The sequence below is a fragment of the Anopheles merus genome, chromosome X (genome assembly GCF_017562075.2).
Source record: "Anopheles merus strain MAF chromosome X, AmerM5.1, whole genome shotgun sequence".
In the NCBI taxonomy this organism is placed as follows: domain Eukaryota; kingdom Metazoa; phylum Arthropoda; class Insecta; order Diptera; family Culicidae; genus Anopheles; species Anopheles merus.
In genome coordinates this window covers 26,173,909-26,200,372 of record NC_054081.1, presented here as the reverse complement: position 1 = coordinate 26,200,372, position 26,464 = coordinate 26,173,909, and the positions used below count along the sequence as shown (strand labels likewise).

General features: G+C 38.6%; 2 protein-coding genes and 1 long non-coding RNA gene across 5 annotated transcripts; 2 read left to right on the top strand and 1 right to left on the bottom strand.

Moving 5' to 3' along the window:
- Positions 1–375: 375 nt before the first annotated feature.
- LOC121596118 (inositol polyphosphate 1-phosphatase) lies at positions 376–12,302 on the top strand. 2 transcript variants are annotated; one of them, XM_041920793.1, is made up of 4 exons: positions 376–567; positions 739–949; positions 1,016–1,138; positions 11,070–12,302. In XM_041920793.1, exons 2-4 carry the CDS (start codon positions 740–742, stop codon positions 11,835–11,837), a joined length of 1,101 nt encoding a protein of 366 aa, XP_041776727.1. In that variant the 5' UTR covers positions 376–567; position 739; the 3' UTR covers positions 11,838–12,302. The 2 variants fall into 2 exon arrangements, with proteins under 2 accessions (XP_041776727.1, XP_041776719.1); XM_041920785.1 differs by having other exon boundaries at positions 727–949.
- A 7,012-nt stretch (positions 12,303–19,314) lies between these two features.
- LOC121596621 lies at positions 19,315–24,172 on the top strand. 2 transcript variants are annotated; one of them, XR_006005298.1, is made up of 8 exons: positions 19,315–19,531; positions 19,622–19,806; positions 19,881–20,274; positions 20,350–20,657; positions 20,729–20,903; positions 22,015–22,049; positions 23,559–23,627; positions 23,740–23,758. XR_006005298.1 is itself a non-coding variant. In XM_041921723.1 (7 exons), the coding sequence occupies exons 2-7, from the start codon at positions 19,647–19,649 to the stop codon at positions 23,744–23,746; spliced, it is 1,113 nt and encodes a 370-aa protein (XP_041777657.1). In that variant the 5' UTR covers positions 19,315–19,531; positions 19,622–19,646; the 3' UTR covers positions 23,747–24,172. The 2 variants fall into 2 exon arrangements, 1 of the variants encoding a protein (XP_041777657.1); XM_041921723.1 differs by lacking the exon at positions 22,015–22,049 and having other exon boundaries at positions 23,740–24,172.
- A 1,264-nt stretch (positions 24,173–25,436) lies between these two features.
- Positions 25,437–25,685, bottom strand: LOC121594336. The gene is made up of 2 exons (XR_006004938.1): positions 25,646–25,685; positions 25,437–25,580 (listed from the first exon to the last, which is right to left on the bottom strand). It is a non-coding gene; the product is annotated as an uncharacterized LOC121594336 (long non-coding RNA).
- Between the last annotated feature and the right edge of the window lie 779 nt (positions 25,686–26,464).

Genomic DNA, 26,464 nt, shown 5'->3' with positions numbered 1-26,464 from the left:
ATTTGAATGGTTTAACCATTATAAAAAAATAATATCATATTGTTCCTACATAAACTGCATGATTACATTGACAGATAAAATCGGATGCGACGATCCGATGGAATCAAATTTTTTTGATTCTGTCGTACGACGAAATCGCACGTCTGACGTTATCTGTCTAATCCCATATAAATTTCGTCCGATAAAAACGCATAGGATTATGGAGATGTGTGGGATTTGACATAGCGACTCTTGCTGGATCGAGAACCCGCACGTCAGGAGGCGGCTTGTCAAATTGCTCTGTATTTCACCACCTGGTATCTTATTACATCCTTGCTTTCACCTAAACTGCTTTCACCCCAACCCCACCCTCCCTCGCCTTTACTATCCATTCGATCGATTGTTACTGCGTCGGCGTAGTTATACATGTCTCGTTTTTGTGAAAACGCTTTCTTGTGCTAGGTATTGAATCATTTATCGACAACTTTCTGGTAATAGTTTTTCATATAATCTACATAGTATTAAAGACGAGACGTGCCAAGTTAAACGTCTGTTCGAAACGTAGTAGAATTCAATCTTAGTGTTCAGGTGAATATTGTGCACAACAATCGAATTTATCTGTACTTGTTTCAAAAGGATTAACTCTTCATAATACTTGGTTTGTGAAGAAGTTAAGCGGGCCCACTCAAAACTTCGCAGTCAAGACAATCAAAATCATTCATACATTAGAAACAAACAAAGTGTTAGATTTCATTACAGCATGTCCGCCATCAATCTTCTCAGAGAAGTGCTTAAGGCATCCGAAAAGGCTGCTAACATAGCTCGTGTCTGCCGCCAAAATCCAATCCTATTTAGCTTGTTGGTACAAGAAAAAAGTAAAGATGAATCGAATACCCGATTTGCTCATGATTTCAAAACACTGGCCGATTGTCTGATACAGGAGATGATAAAACATGACATTGGAAAACAGGTAAAATTCATTTCGTGACAAAAATGGAATTAAAACACATTGAGATACAGCAATTTTATCGATTAGTTTCCGGAATTACGTGACAACATCCGAGGAGAAGAGAATGCAAAATTTACCAATACAGCGGGCGAATCTATCATAGTATCAGTGACGGACGATCCAGGAAACACTACTAAGGCCCTAGAAAAGGTATTTATTAATTTTGTCTTTCATTTGCAATATATCGCAATATTTAGATATCAGCAAAAAGAAGAACATATACAGCGCCTACCACAACTATACGGACAGTCGTTTTTCGCGATTTGCGGAAAATCCATAAGAAATAGATAAAAACAGTGAATGTATGAGTTGTGCAGAATACTATTTTACATCTTCGTATATTTTTTTTCCAATTTTTTAACTCGTTTTTACACGACTTATGACGAAAAAACGAAATGACGAAAATGTATGGTCGTACCATAACTATAATAACACTTCGAAAAACAGGTTTTATGTGCTAACTAACGCATTTAAAAATCGTTCAAAAATATAAATAACATATTCTAGAAAGGTTTTACATAAATGTATTTTGTACGAATTTTAAAAAAGTGTTTTTATAACTTATTTTAAGTATTTATAAATTTTATAAGAGTAATTATCAAAATATATTTTTTTAAATAAAACACATTTTTTTCGCCTGTAATTTTTGTTTTGAAAATGCAAACCAAAGTATGCAAAAATATTTTCATAAATTATTTTGAAACTGCCATGAGAACCTTTTCAATTTTGTGAACAACGATTCAAAACTGATCTGATCAAACAAAAGCGACACAAAAAGTCCAACAACGATTTTTTAGCAGAATCTGAATAATTGCTGCTGATACATACATAGTTAAGGAATGTTATCCTAGTCTGATATATTTTTACTCGCACCACCTACTTCACCATCGATGTTCTCTTAGACCGCTACAAAGGCGCTTGTAAATGTTTTGGGGGATGTGCAGAAGAACATGATATTCAATTGCAATGGCCTAGAGCAGCTGTGTCAAACTCATTTCATCAGAGGGCCGCAAGTACAGATTTTCAGTGATTCGCGGGCCGCAAATGTGAGAATAAAAACTATACCTCATATTTATATAAAATACTGTTTAAAATCATTATTGTTAAACAAATTGACTTTTTGTACTCCTCGCTTCAAATCTGGAATAGTTTCCTATTTACAAATTTGCTGTGTTATTTTCATTGTGCACTTTTTTATTTCGAAAATAGTTTAATGTACTTTTAAAGTCACATGCATTTTTTATCCTTATTATTAAAATACGACATTTTTCATTAGTCGCGTTCTAACACGGTAGTTCTGTTAGAAAATATCGTCCAACCACACTTTTTCACTAAGGTATCTTTTTCGCGAGGCGAATCATTTTCAAGCCATCCAAGCTATGCATCGCTGGATGAATAACAATATATTTGCCTGCAATTTTTTGACAGATCAAGAGAAAAATTGTAATAAAACGTGTTTAAACATATTTTTTGCTAATTTCCATGTTCCAAGAACCCGTATTTTACAAATATTTTTTTTAAATTACGATAATTTTATCTGACAAAGATTCGTTTTTTGACACTTGAAGGGAGATGATTCGCGAATTGAGGTAGTGGACTGTGTGAGCTAATCTATGGAAATAAGCTATACATCGCAGGACTTCGGCATTTCGATTATTTTAATCCTTAATCTAAATACTCATGGCTTAAGCGTAATCATATCATTTTGGTTTTGATTTTTGGGGAGGTTGGAAAGTACATTAATTCGTTTTGTAGAATGTGGGGTACACATAATTCCAACTTGGCAACAATCATTTTTATTAACATTTATGGTGGCATGATTATGAATAAAACAGAAGTGGCTTTAATCGAACATCAAAAATGTAACATTCTAAGGTCGGAGCCGTGCAAATTCGTTCGAAAAAGAATTTCGGAGCCCAATGAATCCTTAACTCGGCACTCGGGGGCATAATTGGTCAAATTCGGGTAATTGGGGCATGGTCAAATTCGGTAGGACCGACCAGATCCATTTCTCACTGCAGATTAGCCGCTCCGTGCGACAACCGATGACTCCAATGGTTCCGAATGGCATTAAACGGCTCTATAAGCTTCGGTCGGCACCGAACGGAACTGTTGGTTTGATTTGGACGGATCAGGAGTCAGAATAGCTAAGATCAAAAATGACGATTCTGACAATCCAGCACTAGTTGTTGCGAAGATTCCAAGTGTGTGTATGAAAGTATTTCATTCCTTTTTCGTTTGTAGAAGGTTGACGCAAATCTATTTTTCCATATTTTTCCATAGAATGTGCAATCGAGTGTACACAACATTGTGCTAATATTCAGAATTTCATCGAAACATAATGAGTTTGCATTCAAATCAATTTTTCTTAAGGGTTTCAATTGTTCTGTACGATTGTGCAGCATAAGTTTATGAGATGTTATGGTTACATTCATGTTAGATTCAAAAAATATACCATCAAAATGATTGTTCTTCTCTGGAAAATTTTTTACAATTAGACAAATAGTAATAACAGTTTTTTGGTTTGCAGTGCATTTAGCAATTCTCAAAATATTCTCGCGAGCCGCATTCAGCATTGACGAGGGCCGCATGCGGCCCGCGGGCCGCCAGTTTGACATACCTGGCCTAGAGCATCGGTCGGCAAACTTTTGAGGCAAAGGGCCGAATTTAGTAAATGATCTAAAGCCGCGGCCAAGAGAATGCGGTTTTTCTATAATTGTGCTTTGATTATTACATTATAAAATTTTAGAAACAAAATGATTGATATTATTGCTGTTTTCTTATAATTGTTGCATCCAAGTATGGTTCAAAATTGATAATATTTACTTAAAATCTAATTGTATCCTTTAATCATTTGAGGATTGCTAAAAGAAGGGCAATAGTGTGATAATTCAAAACACAACGAAGCAAGAGCAATATCGTTTCTTCGTGACCCCATCCTCCCACGCCGGAAAAAATATAAGCGCTATTCTGGGGATGATACCAAAGTGGTATTGGTTAAAAAATTATCGAGGAAAATGTGCATTTAGTATTTATAAAAATGTTTAAAGGACAATTTATGTCATGTCTGATAAATTGATTTATGATTTATGTCTGATAAATTGATCTTTATAAATTGATTCCTTATGAAAAATTTAGCACTTTGACAATCGTTGTACTCGTAAACAGGAACAGTGTGGAATCGTCGTTCTCGGTACAACAGCAGGGTTTTATCAATGTTCTTATTTGTTTTAAATAAGATGCAAAATACCCCTAAACTAGATAAAAAAAACAACTGATTTATGTGAAATTAAGAAGAACGAATAGCAGGACAAATATTAACGCGGAAATGTATGATATTTCATTACATCCAAAACTTTGTTTTCCATGTATTAGGTTGGTGATAATCGCATGCAAAACATAAAATAACTTCATTGCAACCCGACTTTAGTGTATCTTATCTGTATAAAATTTCGTATGCGACTTTCATATCGATAGTCTTATTGTGGTGTTAAAATAATGTTAATATTACATAATGGTTGTATTAAAAAAATGAACAACAATTTCATGAGATTATCTTAAGTTAATTGCACTTTGAGTAGTAGTATCCCATTAGTTAGCAAACAAAATTTGACACCTCTATCAGTCAAACTCTAACCATGATGGCCAAACAAGTGAATCAAACGCGTGCGTGATCAAAGAATGGCACCCCGTAGCGTCCAAAATGGACTCCGTGCGGAAGTTTGTGGACGTCGTATATACCCGTTTTGGCATTTTGGATGCCAACATCTTGGCACTATTAGGCAACAATGAAAGCATTGAAAGAGAGCCCTGGTCCATTTTTGAGGTTTACATAAGAGCTGAAATGAAGACAGAGGGACAAGTGGCTACATTACTACGTTAGCTGGACCGGGAGATCGATGCAACCCACCAAACAGTAAAATAATACCTAGGCAACATGAATAACAGATCAGGAATTAGAAATCGCATGCATTGGCTTCACAGTGGCAAACAATTACGCGAATACTCAATACAATCATTTCAGGTTAATTTCGACAGAACTGGTCCAACTGCGAAACAGAACTACGAACTGGTCCAACATCCGTCACCTGCGTCCCATCGATTTTTTTCTGCATCAACGTGATGCAAAAACTCTACTCTAACAATTTTGTAGCGAAAACTTAAGAGGAATTGATGAAAATCGAAGGTAGATCTTAAATCATGCATGTTTTTGTCCACCATGATCAACATTCCTGATAACTGATGAAAGGCAATTCACAAAGTCTTGATTTATTTGTGCAAGTTCCCAAATAACCAAATCGTCCTTAACCCACTGTAAAACCACTTCAAACCCACGTGGGTTTGTGGTGGTCGATTCAGTCGTTACCCCACCAAATTTTAGAACAATCGGAGCTGCCAGTTCCGATCCGATGTATTTATCTTGCCCACCCTTAACCCACCTTTTCCAAAAATGCTTTGAGGAAAAGTTTGGTCAAGGTTTGGCTTAGGTCAATATGCTGGACAGGATTTAACTCCTCGGTTGATTAAATTCATTCACTTACATCACTGCACTTCAACTTCAGCAATATTATTAGTCTATAAACTATGCACTGACCAGCGAAATGGAAGAGTTTATTCGCAAGTAAACAAACACACATATACACATATTACACATGAATGTTTTACAACAAACCAACTTAAACACACACGTTTAATTGCTTCCTTTGCACAAATAAATAACATTTTTAACACAGGTGAAACATGTTGAGCAAATAAATTGCCCGTGCATAAAAATCTGACTTCAACAAAATTGAAGTGGTGGCTGCTTCTGTGGCCGTGTGGCTTAACCCACCAAACTGATAGTTTTTAGCTTTGTTTGATGGAACTGGATTTTTAGTACAAGAAATTGGTGGCGTTTTCGGTATCTTGGTTATATGGGTATGAACAGTCGTTTTTCGCGGTTTACGCAAAATCCATAAGAGATAGATAAAAACAGTGAATGTATGAGTTGTGCAGAATACTATTTTACATCTTCGTATATTTTTTTCAAATTTTTTAACTCGTTTTACACGACTTATGACTAAGTAGTTTATGGGCCTAAATAAGGACTGGCTGAATTAGTAATGTGGTATTTACATGTATTAGATAAGTATTTGTAATGCCGGTAAGAATATGTGCAAAGAGTAAGGCGGCGCTCTAGCAGCAATCGAACACGACATCCGACACGAACAAACCCATATAATCATATGGAGGTGCACTGTCAGACACAAACAAACAAACAAGACAAACATCGAGTCGAACATGTCAGTTGATTCTGTCTTTGATGTTCGATACCCACCTGTGCTTTGAATACCTTGGCTGTCAAACGCTTCTCAGCTACAGTAGATAGAATTCAATTCGGGACAATTTCAAGTTGTTTTCGTATTTTGTCTCGTTTTCTTCTTAAAATTCGCCTGCAAAATATTTTAAATATCTATCAATAATATTTGCAATGCTTCACAATCAATTTTAACATCAAATATACAGGTTTGAAACGTATTAAACTATTGCATGTACATAATGCATGTGTATGCACTGTATGTGTTTCGCATGGACGTTTGTTTACATTTTTCAATATTAAATTTGAATGATTTTTATGTTATTATTGATGTGAATAACTTGTAAATTATTTGTTGAATCTTCCCCCTGCAGATGGATATTCATTTTAACTATGAAAATGCTTCATTTTCGAGATAAAAAGATAGGTGTATTGCAGTGCATCATGACAGGTCTGTAAGACATCGAACAGCTGACAGAGCACCTATCGAACAGAGTCGTGTTTGTTTGTTTCGTTCGATTGGTCCCAGAGCGCCGCCTAATACTCTAGGCCAGCGGTCGGCAAAGTCCGGCCCGCCGTAACATTCAATCCGGCTCACGAAAGTATTTGACTGATTTTGAAAGATGGGAAGAAACTATTCGTACACAAATTACTGAAGATATTTAAGTATGCCATATTATACCATCGTACATTTCCATCTTTAATTAAAGTACTATGGAATGACGGACCGTTCAGTATGTTCGAACTCGAGGTTAATACCCCCGTAACTTTTGCATGAAAAAATATGCCATTTTCGGCTGGCTGCAGAAAAAAGGTAGTGGAAAGGTAATTATTTAAGCTAACTTGCACAAATAAATCAAGACTTTGTGAATTGCCTTTCATCAGTTATCAGGAATGTTGATCATGGTGGACAAAAACATGCATGATTTAAGATCTACCTTCGATTTTCATCAATTCCTCTTAAGTTTTCGCTACAAAATTGTTAGAGTAGAGTTTTTGCATCACGTTGATGCAGAAAAAAATCGATGGGACGCAGGTGACAGATGTTGGACCAGTTCGCAGACTAGGGTGACATTTCGATATTCTGTCGAAATTTACCTGAAATGATTGCATTGAGTTTTCGCGTAATTGTTTGCCACTATTGAAGTAATTGAAGCCAGGGGATGGAATTTCTAATTCCTAATCTGTTTATGGGTTGCATCGATCTCCCGGTCCAGCTAACGTAGTGATGTAGCCACTTGTCCCTCTGTCTTCATTTTAGCTCTTATGTAAACCTCAAAAATGGACCAGGGCTCTCTTTCAATGCTTTCATTGTTGCCTAATAGTGCCAAGATGTTGGCATCCAAAATGCCAAAACGGGTATATACGACGTCCACAAACTTCCGCACGGAGTCCATTTTGGACGCTACGGGGTGCCATTCTTTGATCACGCACGCGTTTGATTCACTTGTTTGGCCATCATGGTTAGAGTTTGACTGATAGAGGTGTCAAATTTTGTTTGCTAACTAATGGGATACTACTACTCAAAGTGCAATTAACTTAAGATAATCTCATGAAATTGTTGTTCATTTTTTAATACAACCATTATGTAATATTAACATTATTTTAACACCACAATAAGACTATCGATATGAAAGTCGCATACGAAATTTTATACAGATAAGATACACTAAAGTCGGGTTGCAATGAAGTTATTTTATGTTTTGCATGCGATTATCACCAACCTAATACATGGAAAACAAAGTTTTGGATGTAATGAAATATCATACATTTCCCGCGTTAATATTTGTCCTGCTATTCGTTCTTCTTAATTTCACATAAATCAGTTGTTTTTTTTATCTAGTTAGGGGTATTTTGCATCTTATTTAAAACAAATAAGAACATTGATAAAACCCTGCTGTTGTACCGAGAACGACGATTCCACACTGTTCCTGTTTACGAGTACAACGATTGTCAAAGTGCTAAATTTTTTCATAAGGAATCAATTTATAAAGATCAATTTATCAGACATAAATCATAAATCAATTTATCAGACATGACATAAATTGTCCTTTAAACATTTTTATAAATACTAAATGCACATTTTCCTCGATAATTTTTTAACCAATACCACTTTGGTATCATCCCCAGAATAGCGCTTATATTTTTTCCGGCGTGGGAGGATGGGGTCACGAAGAAACGATATTGCTCTTGCTTCGTTGTGTTTTGAATTATCACACTATTGCCCTTCTTTTAGCAATCCTCAAATGATTAAAGGATACAATTAGATTTTAAGTAAATATTATCAATTTTGAACCATACTTGGATGCAACAATTATAAGAAAACAGCAATAATATCAATCATTTTGTTTCTAAAATTTTATAATGTAATAATCAAAGCACAATTATAGAAAAACCGCATTCTCTTGGCCCGCGGCTTTAGATCATTTACTAAATTCGGCCCTTTGCCTCAAAAGTTTGCCGACCGATGCTCTAGGCCATTGCAATTGAATATCATGTTCTTCTGCACATCCCCCAAAACATTTACAAGCGCCTTTGTAGCGGTCTAAGAGAACATCGATGGTGAAGTAGGTGGTGCGAGTAAAAATATATCAGACTAGGATAACATTCCTTAACTATGTATGTATCAGCAGCAATTATTCAGATTCTGCTAAAAAATCGTTGTTGGACTTTTTGTGTCGCTTTTGTTTGATCAGATCAGTTTTGAATCGTTGTTCACAAAATTGAAAAGGTTCTCATGGCAGTTTCAAAATAATTTATGAAAATATTTTTGCATACTTTGGTTTGCATTTTGCACAGGCGAAAAAAATGTGTTTTATTTTAAAAAATATATTTTGATAATTACTCTTATAAAATTTATAAATACTTAAAATAAGTTATAAAAACACTTTTTTTAAAATTCGTACAAAATACATTTATGTAAAACCTTTCTAGAATATGTTATTTATATTTTTGAACGATTTTTAAATGCGTTAGTTAGCACATAAAACCTGTTTTTCGAAGTGTTATTATAGTTATGGTACGACCATACATTTTTCGTCATTTCGTTTTTTCGTCATAAGTCGTGTAAAAACGAGTTAAAAAATTGGAAAAAAATATACGAAGATGTAAAATAGTATTCTGCACAACTCATACATTCACTGTTTTTATCTATCTCTTATGGATTTTGCGTAAACCGCGAAAAACGACTGTCCATATAGTTGTGGTATGCGCTGTATATGTATATGTATATGTATAAGTATATATATATATATATATATATATATATATATATATATATATATTATATATATATATATATATATATATATATATATATATATATATATATATATATATATATATATATATATATATATATATATATATATATATATATATATTTCCGAATTGAACAGTTCTTTAAACAAATTGTCAATTGCAAAGTGCCAAATTGTAAACTCGTTTGAAAATCACATAAAATAAATTCAATTTCGTGACTACTTATTACAAGCCAAATTACTTGAAATTAGCTATATTTTGGTCGAAAACTGCGTGATTCGACTTTCGCGGAAATTCGAGGTACGCGGTTTCTTCTCGGTCCCCATGAATAGCGTATCTCGGAGAGCCTGTAATAAAATAATGCAAATAATTAGAGAGACATTCGCGTAACTCGCATTTTCATGAAAGCCGAACATCACGTTTTCTGCCAAAATTGATTTGATATACTATATGGTTAATTTTGATTGATTTTAGTACTTTTATGCACATTATTAATTAGTTCGTACAATTCGTGTAGAAAATACGGTAATTTCTGACTTTTTAGCGATTTTAATGTTTTGACAAAAAATCAGTTAATTTTGCATTTGACAATGGTTGGAGAAAATTGTACTGATTGACATATGACCTGTAAAAATGAAAATACCGCGTAAATCAGGTGTCGCGTAACTCGGGGCAAGACTATACTGTCATCCTCGGTTGGTGTTTCCGGCAAGCTGAGGCTTTGACTCAAAAATCCTGGCGTACGTGTAATAAAACATTCGAATTTATCGGTCAGTTTTGACATTTTCACTCAATTTATTGATTTTTAGAGCTTTACCACAAGCAATCAAGAATTGTTTATCATTTCATCTTCTTCTATTTGGCGTAACGTCCTACGCGGACATGCCGGCCTATACAGGCTTTCGAGACTTAATTCATTACCACGTAGCCGGATAGTCAATCCTTGCTACGGGGGACAGTCCATTCTGGGCTTCAACCCATGTTTATCATTTAGTTTTTTTTATATACACTAACAATCAATTCAAACACTTCTATCAACTTGACAGACAGAATCCTATCTGGAACAACTGAGAAATAAGCATGTCGAATTGCGATTTACATACCAGTCAACTATCTTAATTGCAGTTCAATTGCAATTACCTGTCAATTGCAATATGACAGAAAAATACCAAACGACGGTGACTGTACTTTCGATTGCCTAATAAGTCTAATTAGATAATTAGAGTTGGAAATGCTGCATTTGTAAATTTGAGAAAGTCCGCATGCTGTATAATCTATGCAAAAACTGTCACATGACACTGTTTCGCGCTTGCGATGAATTTCACGACCATGAAATTCCGGAGCATTTATTTTGAGCTTAAGAACAATGTTTTCCTGTTGATTTTTTAAAATGATTTTTTTTCATTAACTAGTTCTGTTTAATTTCGCAATAAGTGGAATTTTCCCATCACTAATTATGTAGAATCTTAATTCATAAACGATATATTCATTTGAAAACAAACACCGTTTTATTAATTATTGCAGATTCTTCATGGCGACAAAGTATCCGCAGCTGCCCTTGTCGATGAAGTTTATCGGGAAGTTGAAATTGACATTGAAAGTTTGGAATTGCCTACTGATTCAATACCGTTAGACAATGATTGGTCACAATTGGGTATTTGGATCGATCCAATCGATGGTACTGCCGAATACATCAAAGGCGAAGAAAAATTAACCAAATATTCGAATATTGTGTCATCCGGTCTAAAATGCTGCACAGTACTGATAGGTGTTTATGAAACATGCAAGGGCACCCCTATTCTTGGCGTAATCAATCAACCATTTGCGGAAAAAATCAGTAATCAAGAAGAGTTCCGTGAGGAGTACAGAAGTAAAATTTTCTGGGGCCTATCGGTGGGTGATTTGAAGTTTAACAACATAGCTTCTCAGGGAACTGATGCACGTATTGCTATACTATCTCCGTCCGAACAATCAAAGTATGTTGAATTCATTCGGAATCAGCTAAAATATGACGTAATATATTCTTCGGGCGCGGGTTACAAAATACTAAAGATAGCTACTGGAGAAGCAGAACTTTTTCTTCTCAGCAAGGGAACTACGTACAAGTGGGACACTTGTGCACCTCAAGCCATTCTCCGTTCAATGAATGGTGATTTATTCGACCTGCAGGATACATTGATTAATAAGTCGGTTAAGAAAATTTCATACCATGATCATAAAGTAACCCGTAATATAGGTGGACTTATTGCTTACCAGAACATCGATAAATTGCGAGAATTTCTGAAATTGTAAGCTTATTAAATCTTAGGCGTACATATGCCAACTTATACGCTTTCCGGTATCAATTATATATTATATGATACATATTTGGAGAGTTGTTGTAGTTCCAAGTGGGCCGGTCCCGTAGTTCAGTCGTCCACCGTACGACGTAAATAATGCCCGTCATGGGATAAAAATTCGAATGGATCTAGCTGAGTGTAAACTAATCAAGTAAAATTTAGTAACCCCATTCATTACTGGCTAAAGCTGGCCTAGAGACAGAATATGTAGCAGCTCGAAGGATGTTACGCCGAACAAGAAGAAAAATAGTTTCGGGTAGCTGTTAATATTTGTTGAAATATAGATACCTAAATGTTTAGAAAACTTTGGTAGTAGTTGATGTTTGACTTAGAAAATATAACTATGCATTTGTTTTCATTCCATGAATCAAGGTATAAAGTGAGAATATTTAATCGAAAGTTGTAAAGAATACATTTATACATTTAAAGAACAATATCACCAAGATGTTTATGGTTCAAAGAATTTTTTTTTTATTTAGAACTATTTTAATCGCTATTGATATATATTTTAATCGATATTGAATATTAATATGGACCGCATAACAAGCTTCCGTTCGAGTGGCTCACTCGTTATACAGAAAACTCGTTATGCGAGAGGTTTTTTCCATTTTTTCTGTATGAAAAGTAGAAGAACAGGTAAGTGAACCGCAGATGTGTTGGTATTTATATCCCTTTAGGGCATATATGCTAACGTCAAAATGCCTAATTTCAATAAATATGGTGGTATTTGTAGTTCACTATTTTCAGTTCGTTTATTTTCTTAAATAACTCACTGATACTCTATTGCTTTTGTCTTTGACTTAATATTATATTTCTCTAATGATGTATGCCTCGAGAATAAGTCGGCCACGCAACCAGGTTAAACCGGGAAAACTCGGAAATATCGAGAATTTGTCCGAACAAATCAGAGCAAATTTCAATTTGTTAAGTTACTTTCTATATTTTCATGTGTTCCATGTTTAGTAAATAATTTTTCAGCAGTACACGGCATTTTCAATCACAATGATGTTTTCCAACATGAACATCCAGCATCATCCTACAACCAACCACCATATAATCCAACGTTCATATAGCATACAGGTCGATGCATGCCGAAAGAATTGACAAATTCAAGTAAGTAAAAGAAGTCTCGCTTTGAGAGTTGTCTCGTTTTGCCTGACGGCTGCTAAAAATCTTGAATGGTCGTTAAAAGCATCAGTGTAAAAAAATAAATAATTATGTTTAATTAAGGTCGTATTATTGCTCTAAATGTTGAAAAAGCTTAAATTGTAATATTTAATTGTATTAATTGAAAAATATTAATGATTGTCAATGTACTGATTTGCGCAGTCAGATTGTCACAAAGAATGGAGTTCGATGTTATTTATGTTCTTTATCCGATTAGATATTCTAATTTTGATTTGTGTGAGTGATATCACCGCTACCTTGTGCGTTAGACGATGTCCCTACGGGGTTAACGTATCACCGCTAGATCTTTGGATTTCTTGGTGAATCTGGAGGAATAATGTGGATGTATAGAACAATTTGAGCCCGTCTGGTGGTACAGTCGTCAACTCATACGACTTAACAACATGCCCGTCATGGGTTCAAGCCCTGAATAGACCGTGCCCCCATACGTAGGACGGACTATCCTGCTATGGTAACAATAAGTCACTGAAAAACAAGCTCACTTCACTAGTGGGTAAAAGGCAGGCCTTGACCGACAACGGTTGTTGTGCCAAAGAAGAAGAAGAAAGAACAATTAATATACATCCTTACATACATTCATTCAAAGTGAGAGTCCCGACTATCTTTCGAGACGCAGCACTTATACCATTTACCTGACCCGTCGGCATCAGTATCATACAGCCACTCGAAATTGCTTTACAACACGAAATTGCTTTTTATATTCCGGCTCCTTAACGGAGAAATCGATTCCCCGGCATTACTAGCCAGCATCCATTTGTTCGCTCTCTGTCGGATTCTTAGATCTTATTTCCATCTCCGTGTACCGCGTACCCGCAACAACCATAGCCAGGGACACCCTATTATACATATGTCCCTCGAGTTCAATGAAGTGTTAGATTTGTTTGATTATAGTATGTCTACTTCCACGTTCAAGGAGCAATTGCGTCTACGTCACATTTAATGTTTGCTTATAACTAGAGGTTTAGTTATATGCTCCTTAATTTAATTATAAGGTTGCCGATTAGACACGATAGTCCGTCGGTTATATATATGAAATAAATAAAAAAATAAACAACACACACTCACTAGCAACTAGCTTTAATAACCGCTATACCACACGGACACCTACAACGACTCACTGTTTAGCCGCACGCATGTCTACTCCACCTGGTCCTGAACCATCATTATCACAACAGTATTACTTCCCGGTGAAAGATACTTTGGAAGCACTGAACTCAACAATTGTTTCTGGACCAGCCCATAACCATCGAGCTTCATATCCGCACTTGCACCTGTCTACAGTTTTTTTTTTCCTCAACTAGACGAAGTTTCTAGTTATTTATGCAATGAGATCCGAAGCCCTCCGAGGGTCAATATAGGGCTTCGGATCTCATTGCATTGCCATCCAACTCCTATTCCGGCACATCCTCGTCGTCCAGAATGGTGGTGGGCTTCCCGGGAAGTTGGGTGCCTGAACGTCGGGGGGGACTACTCGACGCTAAACAAAACGGTCACGTAAGCGCAGGTCAGGCGCAGGGGTGACTACCCAGTCTCATGTATCAAACGAATATAGAAAGCTACAGGAATTAACGAAACGGATTCAACGATACCGACCCTACGCAATGCCCCAAGACTATGATTAAATTGGGCTCATGGAACGTACGCACTCTAACCGAAGCCGGAGCCTTGAAACAACTTGATGATACCCTAGTCACACTGATCATAGAGCTCGTAGCTCTACAAGAGATTCGTTGGCTAGGGAATGGTGTGCACAACAGGGGTGGTAACACCACGCAGCCTCGGCTCAACAAGGACTCTCTAAGGGACATTACTGTCTAACAGAAATTCAAAGTCGCTTTAGACGAGTCTCTACTACCAGAAAACAGATATGAAACTACAAGCGAAAGGACACTCAAAAAACAAAAAATAATAAACTGTGCAAGAAACATGATCCATGTCGTGTCAACACCAAATCTAGCTGGTTTTCGAAGAAAGCGAACAAGTGACCGAATACACACGCCTTAAGTGCGAAGAGAAACGAATTCACCGTTCCAAGAAACACGCATGGAAATAGGAAAACATGCGGGAAGTCAGGCAAATCAGAGATTGGTATGGACCGACACGAAAGTTTTACCAAGCGATAGCAGGTCACCGAAACAACGTTACACCTAAGGTAACCTGCTGTCGCAACAAGGATGGAGATCTGGTCAGTAACCAGCCAGAGGTCCTCTCGCGGTGGGCTAAGTTCTTTGATGAATTACTCAACGACCAGTTTAACGAACAGCTTGAGGCGCCACTAGCAGACAGTGTCATGCTACTGCCACCTAGCATAGAAGAAACAAGAAAGGCTATCCATCAGCTGAATAATAACAAGGAACTCGGAACCGACGGAATAGCAGCTGAACTGGACAAAAATGGAGGTGCACGACTAGCAAACGAGACTCATCAAATTTTAACTGAGGTTTGGGATAGTGATTTGAGAATCGATTGTGAATCGATAATCGATTTGGAATCATCTACCCCATATACATAACATCATATATCCCATATACAAAAAAGGAGACGGATTGGACTGCAACAACTACAGGGGTATTAGGGTGTTGAATATCGCCTTTAAAATATTCTCGCACGTCGAAGAGATTGTCGGAAACTATCAAAGAGGATTCCGAAACGGAAAATCAACCACTGATCAGATCTTCACCATGCGGCAGATCTTGGAGAAGATGGCTGAATACAGAAACGACACATACCATCTCTTCATAGACTTCAAAGCCGCATACGATAGCATAGCCAGGGTAAACTGTGTGACGCTATGAGCTCTTATGAATCTCGGCCAAACCGATAAGGCTAGTTAGAATGACTATGACCAACGTCACTTGCCAGGTGAGGGTGGATGGAAAACTTTCAGGACCTTTTGCTACCACCAAAGGTCTGCGCCAGAGGGACGGGCTTGCTTGCCTCCTATTCAACTTGGCGCCAGAGAGGGCCATCCGCGACTCGAGGGTGGAGACTACGGGAACCATCTTCTATAAGTCAACCCAGATCCTGGCATACGCTGATGATATAGACATCATTGGTCTGCGGCTCTCCTATGTAGCAGAAGCCTACCGAGGAATCGAACAGGCGGCAGAGAGCCTCGGATTGCAGATAAACGAGGCAAAGGTGATGGTGGCAACATCAGCGGGCCTACCAATAAATAATCAGAATCTACGTAGGCGTGACGTGACGGTAGGTGAACGCACTTTTAAAGTGGTCCCAGAATTCACCTATCTGAGGTCTAAGGTCAGCAACGACAATAGCATGGAAGCTGAGTTGCGCGCAAGGATGCTGGCTGCCAACCGGTTATTCTACAGCCTGAAAAATCAGTTCACCTCAAAGAACCTGTCGCGACGGACGAAGCTGGGACTATATAATACCTATATAGTACCAGTACTCACATACGCCTCTGAGACATGGACACTGTCGAAATCTGAGGAAACCCTCTTAGCCGCGTTCGAGAGGAAGATGCTCAGAAGGATACTTGGCCCCGCATGAGTGGAAGGACAATGGAGGAGCCGCTATAATGACGAGCTATACGAGATGTACGGCGACCTCACTGTCGTACAGCGTATTAAACTCGCCAGGCTTCTGTGGGCTGGCCATGTTGTACGCATGGAAACAGACGACCCAGCCCGTAAAGTCTTTTTAGGCCGTCCACAAGGACAAAGGATGCGTGGTAAGCCCAAACTGAGGTGGCAAGATGGCGTGGAGGCGTCCACCATTAAGGCCGGGATAACGGACTGGCAGACAAAGGCGCGAGACCGTGAACGGTTTCGGACACTCCTGAGGCAGGCCAAGACTGCAAAGCGGTTGTAGCGCCGGATAAGTAAGTTATTATAGGCTACAAAAATGTAAATAGGATTCTAGGTCGAAGAATAAGTCCTTAATGATTTTTGCCGATTGAACGGTACCCCCTTTTCATCGCTGCTCAACATTCCTCAAAACCCCAACCGAGGTCGGTTTGGAAGTACAAACGATCTCGGGCGGTGAATTTTGGTACAGTATCGGACCGAATGATAGGACCCTAGTGTTTTCAACGCAGCATGCACCCGTTGGGACAGGTTTATGTGTGGTTTGTGTGTTTATGTGTGTGTGTGCATGTGTGTGTGTGTGTGTGTGTGTGTGTGTGTGGTGTGTGTGTGTGTGTGTGTGTGTGTGTGTGTGTGTGTGTGTGTGTGTGTGTGTGTGTGTGTGTGTGGTGTGTGTGTGTGTGTGTGTGGTGTTGTGTGTGTGTGTGTGTGTGTGTGTGTGTGTGTGTGTGTGTGTGTGTGTGTGCATGTGTGTGTGTATGTTTAAATGTGTATTGGTGTGTGTGTTTGTTTCACAAGTATGTCGTTTCGGATAGATTTGCTAGTAGTTTTTTTTGTGTTTTGAGTTAGGTTTTTGGTGTAATAAGCAGAACCACCGCCCTCGCGATCAGTGTTTTTTCGATATATTAACAATTTTACGGTCTTCTTTCGCCGTGGTCTTCTGAGGACGTCTGGTTGACTTGGGCGTTTCGGTTGTCCAAGCGCGTTTTGGTTGTCTAAGCACGTTTCGGTTGTCCGAAGCGCGTTTGCCACAAAAGTGCGCGATCGTTCCATTATGAACTCGATCGTTTTGCGCTTAATGCCAGCCGCAGCCAGTCGCTTTATCATATGGTGCTGATAATCGGTACAATGTTTACCTCGACCCATTGTTACTAACATTGCTTGCTTGGACCGTCAAGAACGCGCTGGTTAAAAAGTTGGACACGGCTGATCCCGTGCTCAGCCTGCGTTCTGCTTCTACACGTGATGAATTACATCGTTGTAGAGCAGCGAAAAAAGTGTATGGATAAAAACTATCCATGAGTAAGCGAGTGAGCGTCTACCCATTTAAATCGAGAAGAGAATACTGCCGCGCTCATGAAACAAAACGCCCATTGAAAAGAACAACTGCGCGCCAGCTCAATGCACGCATAAAGTTTCCTATAAACCACTATTTCCACGCATAAAGTTTCCTCCAGCTTCAACGCAGAGATGCACGCTGGCCTTTCAATGTCGTGCACTGGAGAAACACCTGTGAGGGAATACCGAGTTCATTGCTATTGTGCGCGTTTCCATTTCGCACCGCTGTCGCAATCACATTCATGAAACAGCACACATGCGTTCTCGTCCGAAGAACATTCGCTGCTATCGATGCAAACTTTAGCTTTTATCCAAGTGTGAACGCACGCTGTTTCACATGATAACACACATAATAAGAATGTTTTCAACGCAATATGAAACCATGTCCAGCTACGTTTCTTCAGACAAAAACCCGCGCATTCGCGCGCGCACACACACACACACACACACACACACACACACACACACACACACACACACACACACACACACACACACACACACACACACACACACACACACACACACACACACCACACACACACACACACACACACACACACACACACATACACACACACACACACACACACACACACAAACACACAAACACACACACAAGTAACGTGGTCAAACAAGTGCACGGTGCGATGAAAAAACCAGGGTCCTATCTTTCTGTCCGATACTGTACCAGCCCGCTTGGCAAAGAGTAACTCATTTTGATGCCTCTCGCTACCCCTGGCCCTAGTGTTGAAGCAGTCATGCGACACACTCGCACTCCACCACCCCATCCCATGCCTAAACGCTCCCACCATCGAGGTGTTAACCAAAATTTCGCTGTGTGCATGAGATACAGCTCTCGCACTCCCTCCACCCCCATTCCTGAACGCTCCCACAGTTGCGATGATTGCTGATTTTTGCTCTGAGCGTGAGACCCACACTCACAATTTTCCATTCGCCACCACCATCCCCCACGTATGTACGCTCCCTCCTCATTAGTGTTGGTTAAAATCAGTTATGAACCGCGAGATCCCGCTCTACCCAGAGGCACTATGGACGGAAGACATTATGGACATTCTAGGGTAGGAAAATAAATAATTTTTATATACAAATATATGATTTATGAAATACTATTAATTGAATACTTCATTGAGGATTATTACAATATGCATAATATTTCAAGCATAATGGTCTTTAGCTTGGTCATTTTATTGTGACAATTATTCGTTATAATATATTCTGCACGAAAAATTATGACATTTGATTCGAGCTGTCCCATAGTGACAGTCCCATTTTGTTGTTCTTTCTCCCTCACACTTTGAGAGTTCAACATTTGACACTTCACAGGTACAAAAACAAAGTGAGCTGGTTTGGCTTGGTTTGGCTTGGTTTGTTTTATCAAAGAAGCTGACGAAATTTAACTTGTTTTCGTGTATATTTTAAATATATTTAGCTGTGATTGTGGTATTTAAGTGTGAAACAAAGTTGTGCTGTGATTACTGTTTGCAAAAAGTGTATGTGCCGGTGTAAAAGTGTTTGATTGCCGTGGATAGTGTTGTGAACCAGATTGCCGGTAAGTTTCCACACCAAAAGAAGCTTAGTTAAGAAAAGTGTCGGTCCTATTCATAATTGTGTTTGGTTTATTAATATAACGGTGATATAGGAATTTATCGTGAAGCCGTGTAAAAATGGCATCAAAAAAAATGCGAATGGATGGCAGTCTTTCGAAAAAACGCCAACAGTATTTGGAGCAGTTGGAACGCGAATGGCAAGCGGAGCAGCACCAACCGAATCTTCCGGGCTCAAGCGGTGTAACGGCAGGACAGGAGCCGAATCTCAACATGAATGGTAAGCAAATGTGAATACAAAGCTGCTAAAGTTGTTAAAGCTAACAAAGGTTAACCGTGTACATATCTTTACAGTTGATGAATCTAACGCCGGAGCGGAGCTATGTGCGTCTGACGGCGATGGTGGCTATGGTGACATGGAACGGGAAGCCGAATTCGATTTACAGGAGGAAAACGATTGGCAGGAAGATGAGGAAGATGTGTACATGGAAAGAGACACAAACTACCAGTTTTTTGACAACATATCGCTGCAGGAAGGACTTCGTTATGTTGCCGTAACGAAAAATCTGTCCCGATCTACGGTCAACATGATTCTGGGTCTGTTGCGAAGAAAGCTGAAGCTCTGCCTTCCTGCTGACGCTCGAACCCTCTTAAAAACGTCCACCAAGGTCGGGATGGAAATCCAACCAATCTTGGGTGGGCAGTTTTGGTATCAGGGAATAGAGACCGTGATAAGAGAACATTTTGGGTGAGTGCACGTTTGCTAAAGTTTTATAAAGCTTATTGGATAATATAATTTGCAATATACTAATATCTTTTATAGGGAGATTATCCCGCATGTTGATCTTTTTTCTTTGCAGGTTTTCATCGATGGATTACCCCTTTACAAGAGTTCGGCAAGGCAGTTATGGCCGATTCTATTTAAGGTAGAGGAACTACCAGATGCACCGGTGATGCTTGCCGGTGTATTTTGTGGATTCACGAAACCGGATCACGTGGAAGGATTTTTGCGGCCTCTCGTTGATGAAGTAAACAAGCTTCAATCAAGCGGCTTGCGGTTCGGCGACAAGACGGTGGGCGTTAAACTTCACATATTTATCGCTGATTTACCCGCCCGCTGCTTTGCCAAAGGTAATTGTAGTAATAAATGTACTATAAAAAAACAACGAACAAATTTTAAAACCGTTTTTTTTACATTTCAGCTACCATAAGCTACGTTGGCAAACACAGCTGTCATAAATGTACATGCGTGGGAGTACACGAAGGGAAAAAAGTCATTTTTGATGATGTGGATGCTGAATTGCGGACTGAGGAAAGCTTTAAAGGCAGGACGGATAAGGAACATCACAAAGTTGGAAGTCACCTTTGGAAGATGTGGTGGGTTTTAACATTGTAGATCATATAATCATAGCAGAACGCATGCATCAATCAGATTTGGGTATTTCAAATAAATTAGCTATAGGATTTCTTGAGCACAAATTTCCCAAATTCCCCAAATGGACAGAGGCACACATAGAAACAGTTTCAAATTTTTTAATAGCAACACAGCTTCCAGTAGAGTTCAATAGGAGATTGCGGCACGTTAAATTTATGAAATTTTGGAAGGCGACAGAGTTCCGTACATTTTTACATTACGTTAGTATTATTGTGTATAGAGATTTTATGTGGGAGGAGGCATTTAGTCATTATTTGCTTTATTTTTGTTCTATGACTATATTTTCCTCTAATCATCACAAACCTCTTTGGCCGCTTGCTAAAAGATTAATGTATATTTACGTAAAAAAATTTGCAGATTTTTATGGTAGAACTAATTTAACTACTAATGTACATGGCCTTATACATATTTATAATGATGTAGATAATTTGGAGCGGTAGATGATATATCCGCATATGATATTGAAAATCATTTACAGATTTTAAAAGGTAGTTGTAAGTCAGGCAACAGATGTATGGAACAGGTTATAACAAGATGCAAGGAATTTCAACATATAAAAAGAGCTAAAAACATTCCCGCTCCAACTTATCCGCAGTTGATGCCTAATGGTATTGGTTTGCAAGTTAGAGCCGACTTTAGCCTAAAAGCCAATTTTAGAAACCAATGGTTTCTTAGTGACACAAATTATATTTGCCAGTTTGTGGAAGCTAAGGAGACACATTCTTCTTTTGTTGTCGTTGGTATGCAGTATGAGTCGAAAGAGGAGATGTTCAAGCTTTCTGCAAAGGACCATATTTCAGAAATAGAATTATCGTCCACTAGTTTACACATTTACAAAGTAAAAAATAACACTCCTCGCCAACGGGTAGAACTACCGCATCAAAACATAAAATGTAAATTAGTGACCATACATTTACCATCCCAATCCCTTTTCAGCAACTCTATTCTAACCACCATTCCATCCGATACAATAGGATTTTTTCCTCTCCTCCACACTTTTCCAAAAGCATAGTTGTATTTATTTATAATAATATGATTTTATTTTTATTTTAGAGAAGGTATTTGGCTCCTAATTTTCTGTGGCACGGGTAAGTTTCAGTGTTATTTAAGGTTATTTTAACATGACTAATTTTATTTTTTGTTTCTATTTGGCAGATGGAGCATGGGTTGGACTACATTCGTATTATTAGAATCGTTTAGATTAGAATGCATGCAGTAGTTTATGTTAGTATTATTTTATTTGAATGTTTATTAGTAACTCATATTAAAATAGCTATATCAAATGATGATGATTAACGTACTTTGTAGTTAAAAAGGTTATGCATAGATTTGAGCTGCGCGCGCGTGAATGTGGGCTCTTCAAATAGATTTGTTCACCCACTCGCTTTTTCATTTAATATGTTTTCGTTTCCTGCTCAAATCTATGCATGGGAAAGAGGTGGGCAATCTTCATCATCATTTGATATGTTACTTATTGTTTAGGAAGCTATTACACTAACAAAATAGTTTGTCTTGCCCATTTTAAAATCATATAAATAGAAACTACAATAGTCACTACTGTTCAATGAATTCTAATAAGTTATAGTTAATTGTAGCTTTTTATCTTAGTGTAATTAAATTAGGCCGATTTCGTAGTACAGTCGTCATCACGTACGACTTAACAATATGCCCGTTATGGGTTCAAGTTCCAAATGGAGCGGGCCGCCATACGTAGCACTGACTATTTTGTTATAGAAACTAATAAGTCGCTGAAACTCAAGCCCATTAGTGGTACAGGTAGGCCTTGACCGATAACGGTTGTTGGGCCAAAGAAGAAGAAGAGATAATCAAAGCATTTACTGATCTTCTTTCATAAAATACAAACTTTTTTCTTCTTCTTCTTCTTTGGCACAACACCCGCTGTCGGTCAAGGCCTGTACCCAGTAGTGAAATGAGCTTGGCTTTGAGTCACTTATTGTTACCATACCAGGAAAGTCAGTGCTACGTATGGGGGCACGGTCTATTCGGGACTTGAACCCATGACGGGTATGTAGTTACGTCGTACGAGTTGCCAGGCTAACTTTTTTACTCAAGTATTAATTCTTATTTGTTGTCTTTCCATTCATTTATTAAAAAATCCATTTTATTTCTCAATAGTTTTATGATTATGCTTATTATAATTCTAACATATATTTACACCAAAAACATCACAGCAAAAAGTTCATCTAACAGTTCGATTGCTATCATCTTATTTAGGTACTTTTGTAGGTTTGTCCCAATTCATATAAAAGTTCACAGCACCATTGTCACTATTTATAGCTTATGAATTCAATTAAAATAGAATTCATCAATCTTTTATGCTTTAATCTAGCTGTATCTTTAACTAATCACATCACTTTTTTTGAGGTTTTGTAAATGTTTTGCGTGCCACTGTTTGTTTGGTGTTTTTTATACCAGCATGGGACGTTGCATTTCTCAATTTTGTTTTGATATATTCATTAATTGTTATTGCATCGATAAGTTCACGTTCGTGGGAAGATATTTGTTGAAAAAGCCGCAAAACATTCACTTTATCACAAAAACTAATTTTTTGATTTTTTCTTCCTTCTCCACTCCAGTTGCAATTCATTAAAAACACCGGGCAAAACAAAATATATAACGCCTCATGAATCCGTTGTTTATAGAAGGTAACTACTATAACCTTATTTAAACTATTCTTCACTTCCTCAAAGTGAACTTCCGTCGACAGCTTTTCCTCCAATTTACGAAATTCTTCTTCTGATGATATTTTTGTTCCAGATCCTGAATCTGCGTTTGCAGCCACTGCGCTTGAGGTCGGAGATGATGGGACGACGATATTATCTATAAGATAATCCAGTTGGCATTTTACTGTTCCAATTGCATTTGTCAGCTTCCAAATTTGTTTGTCGTGCTCCTGCATTCCTAATTGTATTTCATTCATCATTCCTAACACCTTGTCAATTTTTCCATTGAGTGAAGCCAGTGTTTTCTCTGGATTTTCGCTAGCCTGGTTTTCCATCGCTGATATGGCTATGGTTTAAAAATTAGTTGTTTTAAAATTCTTTCGACCACAAAGTCATTCTATCATTTTATTTACCTTTTTTCACTTTTTTCTAGCTCTATTCTCCAAGGCGTGCGGAAATAATTTTTTGCTCCAATCAGTCCAAAAAACGAAGACCAAATAAAATTTTCCACCGTTTTGAAACCCATACGTGCCAACCGTTCTAAGAATTTTTCGTTGACAATTGCGTGTGCTCGCGATGGGGCACAGCGGCACATGTGCACAGTAGTGATGGGTAAATACGATTTTTTACCGGAGTCGGATCGATCCGACTCCGGTACCCCTTGGAATCGGACTCGGAGTTACTCCGGACTGTTTTACCGGGGGGGGGGGGGGGGGTGCGCACGAGCAAACCTCCGGACTCATCGACTCCGAGTCCGGATCAGTCACTCCGGATCACTCCGGATCACTCCGGATCAGTCCGGATCAATCCGGATCACTCCGGATCACTCCGGATCAGTCCGTATCACACCGGATCAATCTAGAGGACATGTGTAGCCGTGTAACTTTTCTTTGTCTCTTTTGCCTTGTCCTTGCCTTTAAATCTTGATGAGTGAAGCATGCATACCTTTCGGGTACGTTCGGGGTATAAGCTCTGTCCCTCTCATGTCAATCGTGAAGATAGAATCGTATGCCATCGGCTGTGCATTCCGGCGTGGGCAGGCCCGTTGACGCCGTCTGTTCGCAGACATTCAGACTCATTCGGACTGATCCGAACTGATCCGAAGTACTCCAGAGTGACCCAGACTCATTCGGACTGATCCAAACTGATCCGAACTGATCCGGACTCATTTCAACTAATCCGGATTAATCCAGATTGATCCGGAGTAATCTGAAGTGATCCGGACTGGTCCGGAGTAATCTGGACTGATCCGGAGTGATCCGGAGTGATCCGGAGTGATCCGGAGTGATTTGGAGTGATCTGGACTGGTCCGGAGTAGTCCGGACTGATCCGGAGTAATCCGGACTGATCCGGACTGATCCGGAGTGATCCGGAGTGATCCGGACTGATCCGGACTGATCCGGAGTTGAATCCGGTTGTGATCCGGAGTCGGAGTCATATTTTGCGCACCGGAGTCGGAGTTGATCCATGACTCCGCTCCGGATTACCCATCACTAGTGCACAGAAAGAAAGGAACGGGGGGGGGGGGGAGGAGGGGGGCGAGGGAGAAGAATGCAAAAGCACCCCGCTTGGCAAAATGTCGCGCGACATGCATGCTTGAAATCGATGCTTGTTAACATTTTATTTCAAGCATCCTGAGTGACCCAGCGTGAGCGCTGAGCGCATCTCCCCTCATTCTCAATGCCGCGTTTTTGGTTAATCCTCACTCCCACCATTTCTTTCCTTCTCCTCAACGGACACACCATTCCCGCGAGCGTAGCCCGACCAAAAAATTCCAGGAAATTCCGACAGTAAGTGTGCAGTTTTTTATTCACAAAGCTATTTGAAAATATTTCAATACTTGATGGTGCGTGCTGGGCGAACAAAACGTTAGCTGCTTGCTCCACCGATGGTGCGTGCTGTTGAAAAAAAAAACATGCTGTTTGATGTGTTTGCCTGAGGAATGAAAGATAAATCGAGCATTAGAATGGTGAACAAAACTACTACTATTTAAAACTTACCGATCACGAAGATATTTTAAGTTAAACGGCGACTCTGTATGCCCGATCCATCTGCTTTGATCTGTTATCAGGAGCTTTGGTAATGAAATAGCTAGGTGTGATGGAAAATAATAGAAGAATTAACAAACATTAAAAGCAATACGATTGATAGAACACAAACATCATTAGGATGATTCTTCTTCTTATGCATGCACTTACCCGTAGATCATGTAACAAAACAAACTCCATTTACGCCTGCGTTGACATCTTTCACGATTTACTTAATCACTTTTCTATTAACATTTCATAATTTTCACTGCATCTTCCGGCACCGATCCTTCCAAAATGAAATTTGCATTCGTTCTGGCAATGAGTTTCGAACGATCGCAACACAGCGCGAGAGTGAAGAACACAAAGTAAATGGCACTATGTACAAGTGTTGATCATATGGTCAAAATAGAGTATAATGGAATTTATTTTACTTCAAATGAATTGATTTTATTCTGATTTACATTTCAGATATTGTTATCAGCCTAGTTGTGAACGTTTAAAATTATGATGAAGTGAAAACATCATTGAAACGACAATCGACGCATTTTGACCATATCGAATTATGATTGTCTTTACACATACAGGCGTCCCCCGAGTTACGACCCCCTCGAGTTACGACGATTCGCAGATACGACGATTTAGATTTTGACATTGAAAAGTTGTCATCGAGAAGAAATTAATGTATATTTTTGAATTTCTGCGCTGATAACCGTTACACACAAATTTCCGAAGATTCCACAACTACCCGATATTGAATATCTATATCGTGTAAACGACTTTTTGTGTAAA

Excerpts from the sequence above, each read along its gene's own strand:
- LOC121596118 (XM_041920793.1), top strand. The coding sequence starts at position 740 with ATGTCCGCCATCAATCTTCTCAGAGAAGTGCTTAAGGCATCCGAAAAG. Across the intron at positions 950-1,015 it reads AACATGACATTGGAAAACAG|TTTCCGGAATTACGTGACAA; the intron begins GTAAAATTCATT and ends TTTATCGATTAG. Across the intron at positions 1,139-11,069 it reads CTACTAAGGCCCTAGAAAAG|ATTCTTCATGGCGACAAAGT; the intron begins GTATTTATTAAT and ends TAATTATTGCAG.
- LOC121596621 (XM_041921723.1), top strand. The coding sequence starts at position 19,647 with ATGGCATCAAAAAAAATGCGAATGGATGGCAGTCTTTCGAAAAAACGC. Across the intron at positions 20,275-20,349 it reads GTGATAAGAGAACATTTTGG|GGAGATTATCCCGCATGTTG; the intron begins GTGAGTGCACGT and ends TATCTTTTATAG. Across the intron at positions 20,658-20,728 it reads CGCCCGCTGCTTTGCCAAAG|CTACCATAAGCTACGTTGGC; the intron begins GTAATTGTAGTA and ends TTTACATTTCAG.